The sequence below is a fragment of the Amblyomma americanum genome, chromosome 7 (genome assembly GCF_052857255.1).
Source record: "Amblyomma americanum isolate KBUSLIRL-KWMA chromosome 7, ASM5285725v1, whole genome shotgun sequence".
Lineage (NCBI taxonomy): Eukaryota > Metazoa > Arthropoda > Arachnida > Ixodida > Ixodidae > Amblyomma > Amblyomma americanum.
In genome coordinates this window covers 39436346-39459590 of record NC_135503.1, presented here as the reverse complement: position 1 = coordinate 39459590, position 23245 = coordinate 39436346, and the positions used below count along the sequence as shown (strand labels likewise).

General features: G+C 43.2%; 1 protein-coding gene across 9 annotated transcripts in view; it reads right to left on the bottom strand.

Moving 5' to 3' along the window:
- LOC144098942 (uncharacterized) overlaps positions 1–23245 on the bottom strand; it is a 79842-nt gene that overhangs the window by 17610 nt on the left and 38987 nt on the right. For 3 of the 9 annotated variants that reach the window (XR_013307272.1, XM_077631924.1, XM_077631921.1), the window contains exons 3-11: positions 18866–19023; positions 10692–10775; positions 8424–8486; positions 6565–6664; positions 4777–4843; positions 4420–4513; positions 3440–3645; positions 2098–2193; positions 964–1034 (exon numbers count right to left, since the gene is read on the bottom strand). Coding sequence is in view for 6 of the 9 variants with exons in the window: in XM_077631924.1 (XP_077488050.1) it covers positions 964–1034; positions 2098–2193; positions 3440–3645; positions 4420–4513; positions 4777–4843; positions 6565–6664; positions 8424–8486; positions 10692–10775; positions 18866–19023 (939 nt within the window). In the remaining 3 variants the exon portion in view is untranslated. Of the gene's footprint in view, positions 1–963; positions 1035–2097; positions 2194–3439; positions 3646–4419; positions 4514–4776; positions 4844–6564; positions 6665–8423; positions 8487–10691; positions 10776–18865; positions 19024–22466; positions 22714–23245 lie in introns of those variants that run through there. The other 6 variants (XR_013307273.1, XM_077631922.1, XM_077631923.1 and 3 more) reach the window with 3 other exon arrangements.

The window sequence follows — 23245 nt, the reverse complement described above, 5'->3', positions numbered from 1 at the left end:
ACCGTCTAACCAGAACTCAATTACACTTACTGTCCTGGCAAAGAAAGTGTCGAGGTAACAATGATTTGCAGTGCCCCTGTCGTTAACCAATGTCTGCCAAAAACCCCAATGAGCGCTTTGGTACACTAGTACTGAAAGTGTTGATCTGCAGTAAGGCATACAAACAGACAAAGACCCCAGGAGAGTTAAGCCATCATCATCAGCCTGACAACACCCACTGCAGGGCAAAGGCCTCTCCCATGTCTCACCTATTAATCCTGTCTTTTGCCAGCTGCGCCTACCCTATGCCTCCAAACTTCCTAATCTCATTCGCCCACCTAACCTTCTGCCGGCCCCTGCAACACTTGCCTTCTCTTGGAATCCACTCCGTTACACCTTAAGGACCAGCGGTTATCTTGCCTTTGCATTACATACCCTGCCCAAGCCCATTTCTTCCTCTTGATTTTGACTAGGATGTCATTAACACGCGTTTGTTCCCTCTCCCACTATGACCACTTCCGGTCTCTTAACGTCAAACCTATCACTCTTCTTTCCATACCTCACTGCGTAGTCCTTAACTTAGCTAAACCCTTTGCATTGTCCTCTAAGTTTCTGTCCCATAGGTGAGTTAAGTGCATAGCCTCTAAGGGCCGAGTAGCACACAGCACTAAATAGTTGTATGCTGAGGCACTGCTAGTGTAAATGGACTTATAAAATGTTTTTGACCTGCCATAAAAGGCAACAAATCTTATAACACTACATTTGTAGAAATTTCACCTCTTAAGCCAATTATACCCCTGCCACACAAGCACAAAAAAATGGCACCAAGCACCTAATGCCTTGAGTTTAAATGCCATTTGCGTGGTGCTACACAGGCGAAGCGCAATGGCATTTGTCCTAATGCCATTGCATGTCCTAATGACATGACTGCACAGAAAAACATCAGGCAGGATGGTAAGGCGCATGCAGCAGCTTGAAACACACCTTCAGCTTTAACCGGCGACACTGCTTTCGTTGGGCTCTTCTTCTCTGAAGAATCAGTGGTGCGGCCAGCCCTAAACCAGGAGACCAATCATAACTGTGACAAAGTTCAACATTTCTGCAAAGCCTACGCAAGATTTAGTTTTTATTTTCCCCTATATTCAAAACCAGCTTTCAAAGCACCACTTTTCCTATGAGCTAGCTAATGAGCACTAACTTCTCAACCCAGACCCTAGCTCTTCTATGAGCCAAGGCACAAGGCTGACTGTCCATAAACACCTATCATGAAAATAACAGCAAAGATTACAAAGTAAACATGGCTAAACAGAGCACTGCAATATAGAATGACAATGTTTCACCTCTGCACAAAGTAGCACGCTAATGGGCCAACCTCAGCACTGAAAAGAAAGCATGTATTCATTCAGGGCCCCCCCTTTCCACTGTTTGGCACTCACAGATACAAATCCTTATAGCAAGGAAAAAAGAATGCAGAGCCCATAGAGCTCAGACTTTTGAGAACAGAGACGTGCTGCACATCTTGTTGAAGGAAACACAGGCATATATGAGGCTTGAATAAAATGCAAACAAGCTTTATGCATAATTACTCCATCTTGCTATCAGACATAAATGCATGGACAGCTGACAATTGACTGTTAGGTAAAAGTCTTCACATCAAAGCAAGAATTAAGCTGCTCGATGTCAGGGGCAAACAAAGGCATACCAATTAGTGTGTTAATAAGGCCAGGAAAGGCAGTTACTAGGAGTAGGAAGTATGCAGTTAATGAGAATATCTTTAATTCCATTCCAGCTCAGCAGCACAAACATATATAGTCGGATACAACTAGCAAACAAAGCGACGTATGTCCCTCAAAGGAGGCCTCCTACCAATGGCATTTGGCAGACTCCTTTGGAGAACTCCTTTGAAAGACAACTGCCGTTTTGTCTGAGCTGCATCAGACTATAGTCAGGTTCGAAGTCTCAGAAGCAAGACTTTTGCAAAAAGTATAAAACAAATGATAAAAGGGACCAAACGTAAAAGAGACAACTGCCACTCAGTCATGTAAAGAGAAGAACTGTGCCTCGAAATAAAATGCTTCCACGCATAAAGCAGAAGTTAAGATATAAAGCAGCACTTACTCAGTATCTGTCTTTTCTCTCCTCTTAGCGGACTGAGATCGGTGGATAGATGCTGGAGCAGGCCGTTCCCTGGGAGCCGTCTTTGCAGAAACTGGCCTGCATGGAAGTACAAGTGGACCTTAGCCAAAACGCTAAAAGAGGAAGATGAGGAAATGATATGGGTGTGGCACAGATAGAGCAAAGACGTATACATACGGGGCATCCTGCCTGAGATGCACCAGATTAGACAGACATGAAACATTACATATGTATGCTGTTTGACATGGCATGCAGCAGCCACTAGTTTATCTGCCTCGTTAAGTCAGTGACGTTATTTCATCTAAAATTTAGCATACTTCCTTAAACACTTGGATGTCGAATGAATGAAGGAAAAATAAAACAGTGGGTAACTTCTGACAGCAAAATTTCCACAATATGTGCAATCTTGGAAACCCTCTGGAAGCTGCGTATTGGAGCAACCTTTTAAAGAGACAGCAGGGACCAACAAACTAAAGTTGGCTGCTATCAATAGATTACGGTTCCCTCATTTCCTGCTTCCCTCACTTTTCATTGGTTCTGACAAATTGAAGTTCACCTGTATTGACTGAATACTAACTTCTAATTTCACGGAAAGTAGAGCTTTTAAAAGCTACTAGAAAAGGCTAGAAAAGAAAAAAGGTATCTATCACTGCCACAGGCCATCATCACGAGCAAACTGCAATGACGTCAAGTGCTTTTTGTTCATTGATCTCTGAGGCTACAGTGCACCACCACCACTTCCAGCCAGAGATCACCAAGTCCACAATAATCTAAACAACATCATCAGCACAAAATTTAATCGACTAGTGGGAAAGTATATTCCATTTACATTGACGAATCTCTCAGCAATAAATATGTCTTCTGCTGCCAAATGAAGGCTAACCGATTCACAAAAGGCCAAACAGCTGAATTTTACTGAAGATAAAAACTGAGTGGAATAATCATTAATGTGCTCTTAGCAACAGTGCACAAGCAAGTGAGGAAAGCATAGGCACACTCGTATGTCAAAAAGTACTGGAATGTGAATTCAACCTGCCAAAGAGGGCAAAAAGTAATGGTTTGCTTTTAAGGGGTTTAACATCCTAAAGTGACTCAGGCTATGAGAGATGCCGTAAAGGAGGGCTACGGATAATTTCTACCACCTGTGGTTCTTTAATGTGCACTGACATCGCACAGTACACGGGCCTCTAGCATTTCGCCTCCATCGAAAAGCAACCACCGTGGTCGGGATTGAACCCGCATCTTTCAGGTCAGCAGCCGAACACCATAACGACTGAGCCACAGCGGGAACTTGGCAAAAAGTAAAGCGACTGAACAAACTTGCCTAGGTGTGTGTGCAAGAGCGAGGGCAGCAAGACTGGCGCTGGAATCCAACTTAGCCCACAGGGTGGTCCCATGCGTCGTGGACGGCCCTCCTGTCTGCAGTGCACCGGCACGTGACCGGATACGGTACTCGTCAGCCATGTGCAGCCGCTCCACCACCTCGGCGTACCATTGGTTGGGGTCCACCACCGGTAGAGCCTCCGACATCTTAAGAATAAAATGGTTAAAGACAGTAATGATACTGCATTATCCTGTGCCAGAAAATAACCTAGTAGAATACAGCCGGACCATGTTAATTCAAACTCCTTGGTGTCACTAATTCCTCTTTTGAGTTATCTGAAGTATCATTCATATGCAAACAAGTCACACAAATAGCACCTTTCTGGTGTTCAAAACCACTGACAGAGATTGAAATTCAACAAGAGCCAACCAGTTGTTCAGAAATTAAAAAGACATTCTGCTTCACTACCACAGCCTTGGTAACAAACATGAACATGAACAAAACTCCAGTATCACAGCTGAAACATACTTTCAATTTTCTTTAAGCCTGTGAGGAATTCAACTCCCTAGCCAAAACAACAGAAGTGATGCAGTATGACGCTAGCAAACAATCTGCAGCCTGTTATAGTTTTGATCCTGACAGGTTGAGCAAAATTCGCCCTAAACAACATTTGACAGCAACGAATAACTCCAGTGTAAGCAACATTTCAAGCAAGTTCTTACTGGGGCCATGTGGCATGGCACCACCCAGATGGAGCGCCAGGGCAATTATGAACTGCCATACAGTGTTTAAATCTGCAGCCCTTCAAAACTCTGACCCTTTCAGAGAAGCGAAGTTCTTACGAAAAGAAACAACCAACAAAAATGGGCAGCCGCAGCTGCATGCTATCACACAGTAACGCATGTAGATAAAGAAAGAATTCCCTCTCCATACATCACACGACTTTCAAGCAATACCAGAAAAATTTCCGCAATACTCACAACTGCTTTCGGTTTTTTCCAGCTGCCATCGACGTACATGTATGAGGAGAAAGGCTTGAACTTCGCCTTGTACTCCGTTCTCTTTGCCGTTTTTCTGTAAAAAAGCAAAATGTGCATCATTGCAGGTGTAACAACCACAATCAGCACCACACTCACTGCAGTCTTAGCTCAGTGGTACAACCATTAAAACCTAGCCAACAGCTGGCAGTAGCTTTTGTTCTGCGTTGAGGTGTAGGCTTTGCAAGCATCAGTGTATTTGTTGCAGTGCTAGGTTCAGCATTACAGCTAATGAATAATGCTAGACTTTTATTGAACTTTCACAAATTGAACTTTCACTTCAAATTCAAAGGTACTCACTTGACCTCATGGCAGGCATCGTCCCGAGGCAACAACCTCTCTGTGGGCTCAGCACGGTGCGGGCCATCTACATGTGCAAACGAACACAAAGATACCATTACATGAAACCCCCATCCTTCTCCTAATAATCACAATAACAAGTATAAAAGTACTGTTGCCAAGGGTTTATTTATGTGAAAAATTATTAACGTACCAGACTAGACAAGCATATGTACTAGAGACCTGTTAGTCTAAACTTGAAGTTAGGGCCTGCCCCTTATAGAATAGAGTAGGAAATCTCATACAAATTATTCAATTACATGACAAACAGCAATGAGAAAATATAAAAAAAGATTGCCTTTATAAGCTACTCTCAGATACTTTCTACCAAACCCTTGCAATGAAACTGTAGTCACTAATAGCAAACTCCTCTGTCTTTAGGTGATGCTTTGAGCGATCATGAAATGGCCCAGAACAGCAAAACAATATGACAGCACTGTTCTCACACCACAGGCGCCCGTGCCGCCGTGGAAAGCCTTTATGATTCCTCTAAAATAACACACAACCTTTCATACACTGTGGGACTGTAACCACCATTCTAACATTTCTTGCGTTGTTTCCTCATGCAAGTCACACACCTCAGACCAACTGGCCCTGGTAAAGGCGATGATTTCATGGCATACTGTCTGATCAGGTACCGAAGTTGAGCCTAAAATAAATTCATGGGTCACAGAACAAGTGCTCATTGCTTAGAACTACTTGACTGCATAGATTTGTCATTCAGTACTTGCAGCTTTACATGGGAAAAAATTTGTTTCTTCAAGACATGCAATTTTTGCAACTTGCTTGCTTTATATATTTTTTTGCCACGAAATTCACACCCCGTTGAGTTTGCAAAGAATTAGGTGAGGATTGTGCAGCAGTTTTCTTCCCCTTATATAACAAAAATATGGTTGAAGGCCAGTTATCACGAATTTTTATGCCTGCCTTAAGTTTTAACCAGTTCATTGCCCAACCTTGCCACATCTCAAGGAAGAAAGACCTCCTACAGTCTTAGCCTGTAAGTGAAGTTTATGTGCAACAAAGCGACTCTGGTGTACTCGTTGTTTTAACTGCCCTCATTGTATGTTTATACATATGTTTTACTAGATTTGTTTTTTTTTTCAACCTCTTTGGCTTTGTTCTTGTATTGTCCTATGTACGTCGCCCCCCCCCCCCCCCCCCCCCCCCCCTTATGTAATACCCTGTGAAGGGTCCTTAAGGGATCAATAAATGATGATGATGATCAAACCAGGCAGTTCTTGCATTTTTTTTATTCTCAACAAGTGCTTGCGCATGATGTAGAAAGCCCACACAGCTTTCATGCACTTCTCTTACCCATTACTATGTTTCAGCCTAAGCTTGTCAGTTTTTTTCAATCATTGCCCCTTTCTTGTATGGCTGCTGACAGCCATGTAATAGAAGCAATAACAGGCATTTACAGTGGTCTCTTGCTATTCTGAACTCACGTAATTCAAACATCCAGATTATAAGTATGGGCATTTTGGTCCTGTAAGCAATAAGTCAATTAAAAGGGCTACCATTAACTCAAACAAACTTCCATTTTGAATTCTCATTATTGAGCGACAACTGCATTAGAAACACCAGTGGCCTTTTGTCCACCACAGCCAACACAGAAACAACAGAACTGTTTGAAGCTAGCAGCTTCTACCTATTTGTGATGACCCTTTGCTTCCTTACTCAACTTCCATCAAATTTTTCACACAAACCGACCACTCCCAAGCTGCAATGCAAAGATGCTGAACCCACCGACGGCATCCTTGGTGGCCGGAGGCAGAGAAGGCTTGGGTGGCCAGGCAAAGGCAGCCCTGTACTCGCTTGTCTTGCAAGGAGCCTCATCACCGTGGCTCTGGTGGTGGTGGGAGGAGGAATATGTGTGCATACGTCAAAGCACTCTCAAATGCTGTGTGAGTACACCGCCTTCACAAGCATAAGCAGTCCCTTTGCCCCATTGACTTGATTCAGCGTGTCAACCAGACAACACTTAAACTTTGGTAAAGCCTACGCTTCATTCTAATCATGTGGCAGTCATGAGAGAACTTTCCTATTGTTACGGTGGCTTGATAAGCTTGAATGCTTCAAGTGCTACATATAGGCTTGTGGGTACTTGGAATTCCAGTGTCATCTATTGGAGCCTCTTAGGTAAGTCCAGCAACACCCCAACATGATGCTGTTATCGAAATATATGCCGTGCTAGAGGGCAACATGCACCAATTTCCTTGCAACAGAATTTTGCTTCAAGACTTGAAGGGCACTTGTCCAAACACTTGGAATATATATTTAGCCACAAAGCCTGCTGCTTTTATAATGAAGTGCCTTCCCCCCAACAAATTAGCAGGACTGTATTCTAGGTGCTGTTTCACACTGTGCAAACCAATATCTATAACTGCATAAGCAGAACTTGCAGGATGGAGAGAACAGTAAATACCTGTAATTAACTGCTCCAAGAGCAATCTAAATGCATGATAAGCTTGTATACCATAAGCAGTGATCACAAAAAATTGTCTTACGCTTCTGCCTTAACCACTATCAAAATTAAACTTCAAAGTTTACAAACAAGCTTTCTCGGTATTAAGTTTAAAATCTTTTTCACGCGTTCTACATTCGAAACGAATTTTCTGGCCAGAAGCAAGCCCTATTATATAGGCAGCTTAAGAACACACGTTTCTCAAGTAACTTCTTTTCTCTGTGTAGTCATACAGCTACTGCACATGGACGACATTTACCACTTTATTATATTTCTTTTTTGGTTGACACCCTGAAGCAGGTCTCCCAAGCAATCTGTTAGAGTCCTCGGCCACACCCCTGCAATCGCAAGCTCCCGTTCAGCATGCCAGGCAGAAGCGAAGCCAAACAAACAAAGTAGCCACGCCAATCAATGCTCACAACTCAACCTGGCGCCATAGGTACTGATGACAAGATCAACTTCACAAGTCAGTGATTCACACGTTTGTGAACACTTTACGCCCCACAGTGCAAGCTTACACCAATTTGCGAGACATCACCTTTTAAAGCCATTGCCATCAAACCGGCATGTTTTTATTACAAAGAATGGTTTAGGTATTAATTAATGGCCTAAGGAATTTTAGCTCTGTTTCAAAGAGCATAACACACCCTAGAATTGCAAACTCTGTAGACATGTTAGTTAATAGGACCAATCTTTTGGAGATTTCCTGTAACCAAGCTATAGTTCATCACTAAGAACTTTCTTAAACAACCTCCTCTTGCTAACCCTGAGGAAATCCGCCGCTCTCACGGAAAAGACTGAAGGCAAATACAGTAAAACTTGCAACTCTTGCTTACATACATAGCCACTCAGGGCCAGAGCACGACTATGAAAAATAGCTGGCCTACAGGTCGCACAAATCACAAACACCCCGATGGCAGCTTATTTAGTCTCCTGATCTCGGAAGAAGCACATGCTCGGCAGGTTGGCTAGGCCGCAGCGGGCAGGTTCCTCCATGGGAACCATCCCATCCCAGTGGCAGCAGTTAAGAAGCAGGCAGCCTAACTGTTAGCAAGCCCAATCCAAGAGAGACATGCTGAGAAGCAGCGCATGGCTGCACTTCACTGTTACGTAGCAGTGTTGTGTGACAGCGCACCCCTACCTCTGGACAGGCGCCATCGCAACCCCCATTCATGGGGCCCTCTGCACAACACTCTTCTTTGCTCTGAAAATGTCGTGCAAGGAAGGAGGGCTCTCATTTTACTCCACGCCAGGTCAGAAACAGTCATTCCCTCACACTGATGAAGCTGGAGACGGAGTGCACTTTGCCACACCGTTGGCATGGGCACCGACAGGCGTATTTACATTCAAGAAGGTCACCAATGCACTGCACCACGTCACACTCGGCCAGCTGCAAATTCTACTTATGATAGGATTTGATGTGATGCAGCATAAAGACTGGTTCTATTTTTTGTATTCACGACAATGAAGCAGCAGCATCCTTTGCTCCTTAAGCTCAGAGGCACCAAAAATCAAAAACTGGCCTAGGGAACAAAGAAATACCCTTACTTTTTTTTTTCCCACACAATTCAGATTGGGAAAACGTGAAGGAATTGAGAAACCAGCGAGACCATTACAAGCTGATGAGCTGAAGACAACCAGCAGACCTGAAGTTATGACTGGTGAAGCTGCTAGTGGGCGGCTTTCATTTTAAGGAGGCTATCACATTTCCCCAACCATAACCAAGTAGTGTCACTCGACATGCCACACCAAGAATACAAACTGTGCAATGCCCATGCCAATAACTCTAACAAATTACAATTTACGTGGTTGCCACATCAGAGTAGACCTCTTCTTGTTCACATTACAGTGCATGTTTTCTGTAGCAAGGGCAATTAAATGATGAATTCCAAGCCAGGATTTCAAAGTTTTAGAAGAGCAGCAATGTTTTAAATATTTACAACTTTGTGAACAATTCTAGGATATCCAAAGATGTAGAAGTATGACAAAGAGATATGTCAGCTGATAATCATGAACTGCACATAACAGAAGGATCCAGTTCTACTCCGAGAATGTGCAATGCAAGGAGAGGCCTACATACTACAGTTTATCGAAACTCACAGGAACACAAAGCAGCATGAAGTGAGAAAGCTCGAGAATTTTATTATCTCTGGTTTTTACTTTGATTTCATGCACTGGACCCAGGTAAAAAAGGGGGGGGGGGAGTATTTTTGCACCTCATACATTTAATAAGGGCAGCGCACATTATACTGCAACAAATGTCTGGGAATTAACATAACACAGCACTATAGCACCGTATAGATGATGGAGCAACAAATATGAGTGCCATCGTGCTCACATATCCTGCCACTCAATGAGCAAAACAAAGGTTGCAGAAGTATATGAACCAAATCACTCTAGAATCTTGTCAATAAGCATATTAATATTGCCAGGAAATATTCCAGCAAATTCAGATAGAAACTAGCATTTGAAGCAAGAGAAAATTACAGCAGGAGCACGCTGATAATAAAGCATTGAAACTTTGAGCTGTTTAGATTTAGATCTTTACTTCAGCCAAAGGACAAGTTGCCTGAAGTAATGGTGCATATGTACACAATCAATTCCCTTTTGAAGAAAATTAACAGTGGAGATCCTTGGACTAGTTAAAAGCAAGCAGTGTTCTTTCATTTGACAGAACTGTCACTATCATTCATAAGGCCCATTTGAATCAATACTTGAACAAGCCCACAGCATTCTAGGCAAATATGGCAGCAAATTAGAACAGGCATTACACAGTGCTCAAATTTTCTCTTTTGGCGTGTTACATATCTGCAGAATAGGTATGAGAAAAAAAAAAGACAAACATGATTTTGCAGAAAATTTAATTTAGGTTCCACAAACGGCGTCTATAACAATGGACAGCTATAAATAATGCTACACATGGTCAAAAAGTGCTTTCATATTTCTTTATTTATGCCTTTGCAAACCAGCTTTTCACAGACTCCACAGAAGAATTTGACTGCGATAATGATATTCTCAATCGACAAAACCATGTATGTGGGCTACTCAGTTTCAGTAATTAACAAAAAAAAGGAGCACGATCTGGAGGATATGGTGAAAGAGGAATCAGTCTGTTGCTCAATTCTAACAATTGCATCTTTTAAACGGTCAATGAGCGCATAAAAGAATTTTTACTGCCCGTGAGAACTGGCAAAACATTCATCTTCAATAGCTATTGCATCTGAAGAATGGCTTGGTTCTAGCAGGAATTAAGCTTGCATTAGTTTGTGGAAAGAACTGTCGTTGTTGATGATTTAAAAGATTTCTTCTGAGGTAAGAGACTATTTGTCTAAATATAAGTGATAAGTATCAAGAAGAAAACAGCGACATGGTGTAAAAGAGGGCAAGCCGGGAGTGCAGTGACACATACCATGACAGGTCTGCCACGGCCAAGGCTGGGATCTGCAGATCTGCTTCGGGAACCCACCTTGGATTTATTCGTCCGCTCCCCCGGCTACAATAGACATGACGGCAAGAAAAGCATGCTCAAGCTCTGAACTCACGCTTTTAATATCTCGGAAACCAGCCAGCAAGAGTGCATTCAACATGCCAGAGAAATGCTAAGAGTACTTTTGTGGCCAGTGCACTAAAGCATGTCAAATGGTAGTGCTTGTAAAGGGTGCTTAGCATAGGTAGGCGAACTCACTCATGAGTGGACTCACCCGGGCTCACTCACGCTCATTTCAGATCATAATCTGAGTCGTGAGTGAGTCCGGACTCACATTCACATCATGATCTGAGTCGTGAGTGAGTCCGAACTCATATTCAGATCATGATCTGAGTCTTGGTGAGCCCGGGGTCACGTCAGATCATTATCAGCCGTGGTCACTCCGGTCGAGTTTCCTGTGCACTCGTAATACTTAAGCTTCTAATCCAGATGATGATGCAAAGCAATTTCATTGTTTCCTGATATGTAATTTCTGTGGCTGTTGCACTCTAGGTTATAAAAACACGAGTTTGATCTCGGTGGATATTTCCTGTGTCTGGCTGTAACGCGCTTGCTGTAGTTCTTCTTTTAGTGTCTCTTAATTAGTTCCAAAACGCATGCAGTGGCCTCAGATCTTTGCATCCCCTGAGCAGCTACAGGCCTCTAGGCCTCTCAGGCAGGCCTCCCTACAGGCTAGCTGCAATTAAGAGCTCATCGCATCACAGTGTTAGCATTTTTTTTGCATTTTAACTTTAAGTAAATCATTAAGTCTGAACTTTACCCAGTCTGTTACCTATAGCATCATATTTTTGACCTTTAATTCTTTATTTTTTAAGCATACAATGTCCCAAAACCTACTCTGTCCAGACGCACGGTCAGAAGGCTAGACGTTATCTGGAAGAAAGGAATTCATACATGTGAATGTCGAAACTAAATGCGGATTTCTTTTTTGTTTAATTATTCCGCGCCATACCGTAGTGATGAAAATGCAAAAATTAGCCTTACATTTACAGCGTGGCACAAAATTGATCAAACGCTGAACCAAATGTAGAAAGACGACATGAAGGCAAGCATAAGCAAATATTTATCGCAAACCATTTATTCGTTCACTTCTCCTGTTCCTCAGTGACTGGCATATCTTTAAATTTCCATGGTAGGGCGCAAAGCGGCCAAAAGAAGGAAAGTGATGATGTGAAAGGTGCGTGACGGTCGATGGCAGGTTTTTTCTTTTCTGGTTAGGGATCATTTTCATGTGGCAAGATTCGAGTAAGAGCCTTTTTTGGTAATTTGCTACGGTCCCGAGGATGATGCTTTCGCCAAAGTTGGTTCTATGGTTCTATGATCTGAGTCCTCGGAATGTTCGGCTATCCGATTGTGCTCACTTGTGCAGTCACGAACGTCGTTTCTTTGTTGCCACATGGACAAGTAGCAGAGTATTGAGCGCACTCCAAATAAAAACCCTCGTTCACAGACGAAATGTTTACAGACTTGTTCGAGAAGAAAGTGGGGAGGTGCCTCTTTAGCTGTATGAAAGGGAAGTTGTTGAAAGTACACAGGAGAGAAGCCCAGAAAGCTTTCCAGTGAATATCACTTTATGGCATCCAGTGATACTCAACACGCGTACTGCTCCTTGCGAGAGAGATCACAGCACTGTCGCGTGGAGTCCTTCTATTGAATGCTGGCGTCGTCGCTGTCCATGTCACCTGAGCGCGCCGTGGCACCTTGCTTGCTACGTGTCCCCGAAACAGGGTGATTGACTGTTTCGCTAGAGGAAGACTGCAATAAACGTGTCTTTTGAAGCTAGAGTATTACTTGGCTTGTGCGAAAACCGGGCCGTAGCCAGAAAGCCGTGGCAGGCATGCGTGGCAGAAATTCGTAGCAGGGCCCCGCACGCGAGTGACGTCATCGCCACTTATTGTGACTTTCTCCTTCCGAGAAGGGCAAGACGACTTCCGTGATGAATGGAAACAGGTCTGGAGGCGGCCCTCCTCTTGCCTGGGGTACAATACCTTCTCACTCAGATAACAAACCAGACCAAGCTGAAGCAAAGTTCTCCAGAGGGTGTTGCCTCAAGATGGGAGCGGCTGACCCCCTCCGCCACATAGGCAAGATACCACTGTCCCGCATGACTTGATGTACATGTAAACAGTGGCGCGTTGCCTCTGTGAGATACACTAGGAAATACGATGCGCCCCTGTTGTATTCATGTATTCATGTAAGCATGGCTAGAGATTGCACAAAAGGGAAAGTACTCGCCGCCGCGGTGATTTGGCTTTCAGCTGAATCGCTCGCGCCTACACCATCAGGCAGGAAAGCAAAACATGGCCGGAGGCAGCAGTTCATTGCCGATTAAGTACGCGACCAACACAGCGAAACGTGCAAAGTGAGCGAAACAACGTTCCCCTCCCAAGTCCCTGAAAAAAAACTCAGAGACAAGCAGTGCTCTCGCATTTACGCATCATAAGAATTGCTTAGGTGAGCCCAGATGAGTCATGAGTCCAGGTGAGTCGTGAGTGAGTCCAAATGAGTCTTGAGTGGAAATGAGTGAGTAAGCCCAGGTGAGTCAGGAATCGAAATGAGTGAGTGAGTCCAAATGAGTCGTGAGTCAAAATGAGTCGTGAGCCTGAGTGAGACGTGAGTCGCTATGAGTGGTGAGTCTGAGTGAGCCAAAGTGAGTTTTGATCATAAATGAATTTGAGTCCATAAGTTCGACTGAGCCCAGCCTTCTGTGAGTGTGAGTTTGAGTGAGCTCGTAAGTTGACCAAACTTTTTTGAGTGAGCCTGAGTGAGCATTCGTTATTTTGCCGAGGTATGCTCAGAAGTGGCCTGACTTGAATAAATATCAGCACCAATTACTACAAATATAAAGTACTGCTGCAAATGTGTGCACGCACATGCACAAACGCACACTTGCTGTGGGTAGCACAGCGTTAATGACGTCAAATGCCAAAGATTTTTCATTTTACCATGTCGTCAAACTCCAAGAAAAAACAAGAATGCTAAAATACACACAGGTGCAAGGTTTAGTGGTTATCCATGATTAACAGTGCCTCCATTTCTCCCATTCTTCTTCTTCTTCTATGTGCAACACATAGGATTAACTTAAGCCTACTCTGGGTGCAGAAGGACAGGGCACGTGATAGGGGAGCATTAATAATTCAAAATTTATTAGTCCCTTTCACAGCTTTACTAACAGACAGAAGTAAGAGGTTGCATGACCACTCCATAACTGCTACGTTAGGCCAGTCGCAAGATGCATCGATGTCAGCACTAAATCTAATTCATTAACTTGAGGCCAATATCACACACTAACATAATGAAATAAACGTCAAGGTATGTGCATGTACTTCACGCTGAGTATATTAGAAACAGCTGGGTTGCACTTAATTTCTTAGTTCCAGAGAGGTGATAGTGACCTTTAACTGCGCAATTTAAATGTAGAATGTTAATGTACACTAAATGACAGAAAGAAGCACAAAAAGCAATGCAGAGGGTAGCAAGTCAGTAAAAGCACAGTCAAAAGACGCGTCCTACAAGTGCAGTTCCATTCCATTACCTTCCTTATAATTCGCACTTTCTTTCATGTCATTTTGGTACTGGGTTTATAAGCTGACTTCATAAGCAGCCCTTTCTGTTAAACTAAGCCACCTTAAGCAAACTGAGCCAAGCAGACGACTTTTCTAACAAAGGGTGCCACCCGAAGCTCAGTCCCTTAGGCTTACAGCATTAGCATCTTTGACAACAAGTCGCATCATAGATCAGGATATATGAACATGCAAACTGAAAGTACTTTCCCAATGATGAAAACACATCTAAATAGCACATAAAAAGCACTGCATGGAGCCCATAAATGGACATTGAAACAATGGACAATGAGATGGGAACAAGACAACTGAAATGCCAACACAAAAACACGAACAAATTATCTCCTGTGGAGGAAATACAAGAAATAGTGATTAACATTACTGAAGGACAGTCCATATTGAGCTTCCCCCTACTAACATCTTCTGACTTTATGGTTCACATTTCAGTTTTCTTGTTTGCATTCATTTGTTGCTGATATAGTACTTTCACACCAAAGGATCTGATTTTAGAATTTGTAGCAACCAAAACAGCACCCTATTCCACTTAAAATAGTGCAGCATATACGTTGGCTTTGCACAGTGGCTTTTCAAAAGCAATGCAAGTGCGAGATATGTGTAAATGCTAGTTATGTCTAGTTGGTGCTCTATATTTGTGTGTGCTATTTTTCACCACCACCATCATCAGCCTTATTATGTTGTCCACTGCAGGACAAAGACCTCTCCCACTGTTCTGCAATTAGTCCCATTCTGTGGCAGCCGCACACCCTACCCCCACAAGCTCCCCAAGCTCATTTGTCCACCTGACTCTCTGCCGCTCACTGCAACATTTATCTCCCCTTCGAATCTGCTATGCTACCCAAAGATAAAATTGGTTATCTGCTCGCTATGCAACATTCTTTGCCCATGCTGATTTCTGCTTCCTGATTTCAGCTAGGGTATCGCTAATTCCCCTTAGCTGCCGCCGTGGTCGCTCAGTGGTTATAGCGCTCAGCTCCCGACCCGAAACACGCAGGTTCAATCCCGGCTACGGTGGTTGAATTTCAATGGAGGTGAAATTTTAGAGGCCCGTGTACTGTGCGATGTCAGTGCAAGTTAAAGAACCGCAAGTGGTCGAAATTTCCGAAGCCCTTCACTACGGCGTCTATCCTAGCCTGAGTCACGTTGGGACGTTAAACACCCATAAACCAAACCAATTCTCCTTAGTTCCTAAACACGCTCTGCTCTCTTTCTCTTACCCTGACCTGAACAAGCTACACTAATAACAAAACATTCTCCTCCTCCAAGTCTGTGTACAAGGGACAAAAATAACAATCAATGCAAGTGCTGTTGGTAAACAGCGCACCGTACCTGTTCATGTGCCAACTGCCGTGCCACACATTTTCCTATCCCCAAGCTGGCAGTGATAAAAGTGCACTTTCCACTGCACTCACTACAGGACGTGTTCACACAACCAAACACCCTAGGAGCACTCTGAGTCTACTGCGCTGGGCAAGGCCAGGCTGCTCCACCCCCCGTTTTGTCATCCTTATTCTTTCACCCTCTCTTCCTTCTTCTCCAAACAAGAACTGGAGCGTGAACAGAAAATAAAAAAAGAATGTTGGTGCCAAAGACAAATACGCAGGCATCAAAATGATAAGTAGACTGCAGTTAGCCGGCACGCAACGCCACACCTCCTACATAGTCCAGTAGAAACACAAAAGGCCAGGCCCTTCCTTTCGTTCTTTCTTTTCCCCCAGCGACGCCTCTAGGGTCTCCATTAGCTCCCTCAGAAGTGGGGAAGGGGACAAAAGGTAACAAAAAAAAAAAACTCTGCCATGGGTGGAGTGACAAAAGGAAGTTAAGCTTCGGCATTTTCTCTCGAAAAGGAAGAATGAAAAAGTGACTGAGAAAGAAAGAGGCTAGGAATACCATTGTCTTTATTAATGAGAAAAGATACTGTTTGATGGCCTTTCTAAAGAAAGGCCACTTTCAGAAAAGCAAGCTTATTATCCATAGCACCCAGAGAGAAACTAACAGTGCTCCCCTCTACTTCCGAAAACCACATGGTGAGCATACTCACCCTCACCTCCCTTTCCATGCAAAGATCAAATCATAAAAAATTTATTCCTTTCTTTTCATCTCCCCCCTCCCAAAAATGTCTTGTGGTCAAATGCATTAGAAAAAAAAAAATAAACAAACAGGAACAATGAAACCAGCCTTGGTTTCTATATTGGCAAGCTATCTTTTTTTCTCTCTAACCTGTCTTCATTGGGACAACACCTGGCCCCTGACACACCACTACCTTTCCTTCCACTGCCCTGGCGGGGTCACTGCAGATGCCCGTGCACGACCCCAGAAGCAGACACGCCCGGCGGGAGCTGGCACACAGGACATACGCCCAACGTCTCCGCCCTCCTCTCTCCCTGACTCCTCATTACGCCTCTAGTCCCTTTCTTCCTCTACCACACACTCCATTCCTTTTTCTACTTCCCTTTCCAAGCCTCCTGAGAGTTGCCTTCCCACGCCAACAGCCAACACCACTCACTCACTCTTTCTTGCTTTATTTCCCAATTTCTCATTATGTCTATATAACCCCAACCTAACGTCTTTTTCCTTTCACTCCCTCAATCACTTGCTCTTACACCTCCTTGCCTCCACACTCTTGTATTATTCAATCTTTTTCATATCCATTACTTATTCCCTTGAACCCCCCCTTCCACTCTTACTATATCACCGCTCTGCTCTCCCACTGTTCTCAGCAGGTCTTATGAAGGGAGACAAATGAGCCACGTGGCCTTGCTTGTTTATGCTTTGCGAGCGGCGGGCACTGCCACTGAATGTGACGCTGACTACCTCCATTAACGACGCACACAGATGCCCTGCCTAATGAACCGTCACATGAGCTCGACGGCAGGAAGCAACCAAGCCTGCCCTGCACGTACACGTGGCAGCAAATCGAACAGCATGCAGAGGTGTCGACCAAATGAACATGCCTCCTCGGCTCTAAGCAGCTTTCGCGAAAGGAACGCATGCGCAAATTCAAGCCTGCCCTCGCATACATGTATAGACACCACTAAAGACTTTGTAGAAAGAAAAGCAAAAAAATGTACCAAAAAATACACCGAACTTTAATGGCATAAGTAAATATGTGCTTAGTATCGCTGTTGTGACAAGTTTGTTGAACTTCTCAGTGCTGCAGATGTGCATTGAATTCACTTAAGCTAGAATATATTTAGCTACGTAATGATCAACACAGTACTGTAATGACACAGCTGAATCTTGCATATTATTGTCCGTGCAAAAAAAATTCTTAGGACGATTACGATTCTCCCTAATGCGAAATTTAAGCGCTGCACTGTTGGTGTCTCAGGCTCTGAAGGCTCACAGTTTTGCTTTGCTGGGTCGTCGGCACGTCTGGCGACATTATTAGTTTGACAGTAATATTAGTTGATGAAGACGAGGACGTACAATGAATAGCGCGCGAGAATGTGTACATTATGCCGATAGCAGTATCAGTTTAAAAAGACGATGATGTGCAACACACAGCGTGAGAGTGTGTTGCAGTCTAACACGAGGCGTGATCGGCTGTAGCGATAGCGTAGTGCTCCCGTGTAGTTGCCAGCGATCCTAGTCGTGGCAATGTTTGTTTGTCTGTTTGTGTGTTCATTTATTTATTTATTTATTTATTTATTTATTTATTTATTTATTTATTTATTTATTTATTTATTGTTTGGCTTGGTTACACCGACGACGGTGGCGTGGCTCAACTCGCGAACAGGCGCTAAAGAGCCGCACTCTAAACATTACTACATGCCTCCTAAAATATTGGCTGTTTCACCACAGGAACCCATAGCCCATGAAATGAAATGCTAATTCTTATTTCTTCCGATCTTTGACACTTCCTAAAAAGTGCCAATCTCAAGTGTTTTGAAAGATGTAGCCTCTCCATCTAAAGCAGACTGGTAAGCTGCTAACCAGCCAAAACTAATATTCTATTTCTGCAATAGAACAGAAAAAAAAATAGACAGCTATTGGAATTAATGTTTTCATTTGTTTTAGAAATGAACATGAAAAATTTTCACTGGCAAGAGACAATCAGCAAGGAAACGTAAAATAAAAAGAAAAGCTTGGAATCTATGCACAACTACGCAAGGAAAACAAAACAAACCTAACAGACTTTGCCCCCTGGGCTGCCCACGAGTGAAATAGCAACACGAATAAGTTTGTTGTACAAGCAACCTGCCGCTTCTATAAGCTGCATACCTACACGAAAGCACACAAAGTTCGTAAATGGTGAAATCATACGTCAACATTGGTTCCCTAAACTAAATTTAAGCACTTTAAATGCATTTCAAGGAATCCCTGAAGTTTTTTTATCACTTTTATTGCTCCTTATCTCTTCCGAATATGCATAAGCAGGACCAAGACCATTTGCTCCTCAAAGTTTATGGCTCTTTTACACGATGTGAATTAAGCACACGGTGCAGCTGGCACTATGCAAAAAACATAAAAAAGACCAACAATAAGAAGGAAAGACAAGTGGTCAAGACTGACCCTTGCCCTGTAGCAGTGGTCGTTGCCGTCACGGTGAAGCGCTTCTGCCGACCCAGTCCCTGCTGCCGGGTGGTGACCTTCGTCGGTGTTCAAGATGTCGCTCGTCCGATACGCTACCTCCGGGTGCCTCTTCTTCCTTGCGAGTGATGGTTCCAGCCCTAGGAATGCAGCCAGGGGTGCAGCGTGAATATCATTCCCCACACACATGCCACACAGCACTGCAATACAGTGTAACACGGCATTTGAAAACAGAAAAAAATTCACACCAAAATCAAGTGTAAAGCATGATAAAGCTTGCCGTCTCTAGCTTAGTGCTGTTTGACAGCATTTGAACAAGCTTAGCTGCACTACACCTGACATTACTGCCATGAACTTATCACAGCTCCCACATCTACCATTCCGAGTGGCTCTAATAAGTAAAGTTCTTATTTCACAAGCTACTAATCTGACTCCACTACTTGAAGTTATTTTATTTACTTTAGCATTAGCACTACGATTCTCCCAAGAGGAACGAACCTTGAACTTAAACTGCAAAATTCACTTAAATATCATTAAATCCAGCTCACAACTTGAAAAACATTGTTTAAGCACGTTCTTCTTAAGAAAGAAGGCTGCCCAGGACGAAATTAAACACAGGATGATTGATGACGGTTATGGATTTTTATGGCACAAGGGCACCTATGGCCAAAGAGCGCCATGGCACAAGGTATTTTTCGACTTCTCAAGGTGGGGTGAAAGACCCATTTCCCAAGCATTTCACTCTAAATAAGCCAAGCACCAAGCCAGGGGAAAGCTTGTACCCATTGTATCACCAGCGGGTACCCGGCGGCACTGGTGATCGAAGCCTGCACCTCCCGCATGCGAGGCGGATGCTCAACCAATTGGCCACCGCTGAGGTCAGGATGATTGTATGACTGACTACGCAAGAGACTTGTTGCCAGAATGAGAGCGCTAATGTCTGGTGCAAAACAATAGTCTAGGACAGCAGACACTGAAGAGACGTACAGGGTACCAAAATGACAAATGAATACGGGTGCAACGTTTGCCAACTCTCGCACATTCCTATTTACATGTGGTATGTGTTAGCTTTTTACTATTGCACAATGCACATTGGTTCTAACCATGATTAATAACAGGAGCAAAACTGAAGCTGAAAGGGAAGATTTATAAAAAAAAAGGTAGAAAATGTAATTTGGGGAATTGTACCCCATGCTTGAATGAGAGAAGCTACCATTAGTTATTTGCAGCACACTGTCGCAAACTTTAGCAGTAGTTAAATGAACTTAATCTCCAATATAAGATAGAAACCGCTGCCAAATTAAAATTTACTACTTGTTTTGAACCGTGCAAATAGCATTCAAGCCACTAGTATATTAAAAACTAGAAGGGTCATGTGACTAAGCATTACTTATGGCGAATGGGCAAATAGCATTCAAGCCACTAGTATATTAAAAACTAGAAGGGTCATGTGACTAAGCATTACTTATGGCGAATGGGAGTTAGCGTGTCTGTCACATTACTGGTTTTTAAATTAGTTTCATTTATGGGGTTTAATGCCCCATAGTGACTCAGGCTATGAGCGACGGCATAGTGAAGGGCTCTGGATAATTTCAACCACCTGGGGTTCTTTAACACGCACTGACATTGCACAGTACATCCAAATATTGGTTGGGTCTTCTTCCTTTGTTATGATGCGCAAGACATTATTAGTAAACATAAATCACCATGTGGAAATCGCCTTCGCCTGGTAAACAACATAAAACTGAATTTCTTTTATGCTGTTTCAGTTTCAGTCTCTGAACGGTGCCTACATCGTCAGTTTAGTTCTGGTCGCACGAGGCCCACAAAAACAGCAATATTCATTGTTGTCCTGGCTCTCGGGGCACACTGGTGTGACGATACTTATCAATTATAACAACAAAGTAGCAATTATACTGCAACTGTTTGTGCCTCACGTGGCCTGAACGTGGCTTTGACATCACGGCCACCATTTGGCTGATGAAACCGAAACAATGTGAGAGAAGAAATTCAACTATAAATGATTTACCGGGAACAGGCAAATTTTTATGTGGTGATTCATGCATATTAATGTTTTACGCATAATTCTAAAGAAGAAAACAAGAAACCAAAAGTTTGATGCAAATACTACTTCAAAATGGCACGGCCAGTTCATGCGATATGAACGCAGCAGCTACATTTGGGTGGTAGTTTCTGTTTTCAGCAAACATGGTAACTGTTGTTTGGTGTGCACGTCAATGAACACTTCAGAATAAATTTCCCAATAAGGCTATCGCCACTACAATTTGAGGGATATGGGTCAAATGTGTGTGATAAATCCAGCTAACACACAAGGGTTGAGACTCCAACAAATTGTAATATTAACTAACAAGTCGCAAGGCTAGTACGGTTGGTTAAGGTCCTTGCCACTCAATTACAGCTATTAGGTGCCTGCAAGAGTTATTAAATATGGCACTAGCAGAAGTGCACAATGAGAGTTTCCTCTAGCAATTGCCACTATTCACAAAGCATATTTATAACATTCATGACACAGCCCATTTATTTAGTGGCAATTTATCAAATCCGAAAAAATATGCCAGAAGAAATGTTGCCCATGCCATGCTTGACGTGCAAACAGAGTTTCAGCAGGACAGAACAGAAGCTATGGTACAAAAATGAGCTATTAAAAACTTTCAGACTGCTCCAGTTATTAAAACTTTATGCAAACAGGCACTGAAGCAGGAACAATTGCAGGAAATAGACAAAAGAAAATACAAACAATAGAAACTAGTCAATATTGGCAAAAAAACTCCCTTCATCAGGAGGTGACATAGCTATACAAATTATTATTACTAGCATTACAATTTAATAAAACATTTCACATAAGTAACATAACATGACATGAAATGTGAGATGCAAGTTCCATGTCAGCTTTACGTTAAAGTTAAGTGAAGCTTTTGCAGTAAATCTCAGTATTGCAATGTACCACCAGTGCTCAGTCAATAGCCACAAGCTGCCCAGCCAGTTTTTAGACCAAAAGCAGAAAAGAATATAGTGCAATGTTCATCGGGGACACAACATTTTTCTGGACAACTGTTAACACTGTGTGTGCAGTCCGCAAAGACCAATGTTGGTTGAACAAAATGAACAAAAACAAAAAAATACATAAATAAGAGGTACTGTGAAGCTTTGAACACCTTTGCTGGGCCTATTAGGTTGCAGAAAATGACCATGAAAAACAACATCCTGCGTGTAGTCCGTGTGTTTGAAAAATCTAGGTAGAGAAAAACTTGGACCACTTAGCAACTTCAACCAGAAAATTTAACAGTGCTTTTAAATTATTCCGAGCATAGATATTTAAGCTATGAAACAATCTGGACAACTACAGAAACCATGGGAAAGCAAGACTAGTCAAGGGAGCAGCTGTAAGACATCCTTGACACATTCACAATTCAGGTGGAATTTTAGGTAGCATGCTCTGCTGTCATTTAACTCATCAAGCTCCTCTCGGAACCTGGCTACAGCCATCAGCGTCCATAGCCACAGCTAATGAAGAAGCCAAGGATAGCAAAGCCAGGAAGAGCTGACACACACACACTCACACCTTTTCTGAGAAAATCCATGAGTTTTCCTTCAGGCAAGGAAACGCTCCACAGCAGGCGACCAAGCAGGCACGAGGGCAACACAACGAGAAGGGAGATGCGACCGAGAGGTGTTCGCAACACTGATGCCCCACGCAGACTAAACACACGCACGCACCCCCGCACCGGCGTCGGGAAAAGAGGGGCAGCAGCAGCCAAGCCAAGCGTGACTGATGGCAGCCCATCGTCTGCCATGGAACAATTGAACAGCAGGAAACAAAGAAGCAAGGGGAGGTACGCATATATACGTCATAGCCACGGAAGCTCCATCACTTTCACATAGTGGTAGACAATGCCAGAATCCAATGCATACTTTCAGGCACAGTGTTCAGTTTAGATGACTCGGACATCTAAAACCCCACACTGCAGCTTTGTGAAAACTAGGTCAGAGATTAGACAGCTTACACAGTGCTGTGCCAGATGCTCAAGTGATGTATATTGCATTGGCCCAGACTGGCAGCTCTGCTATTTAAAGCTCCCACGCCACCTGTACTGTTTCCCAGTCCAAAATGCGCATTTCAGGTCAGAAAAAAAAAAAAAATGTAATTACAACAGAAACCCACATCTGCTTGATTAGGTCTGCTTTTTGTAACATAACGTAATGACAACCATAATACATGGCCTTAGAACACTGATAGTTGTAACATTTTGGAATCCAGTTTCTACCTGCATACACACACCCTGAATTCCAGTCCCCAATTTAAAAGCACATATTTTTCGCTGCAAGTTCTTGTTATTGTGC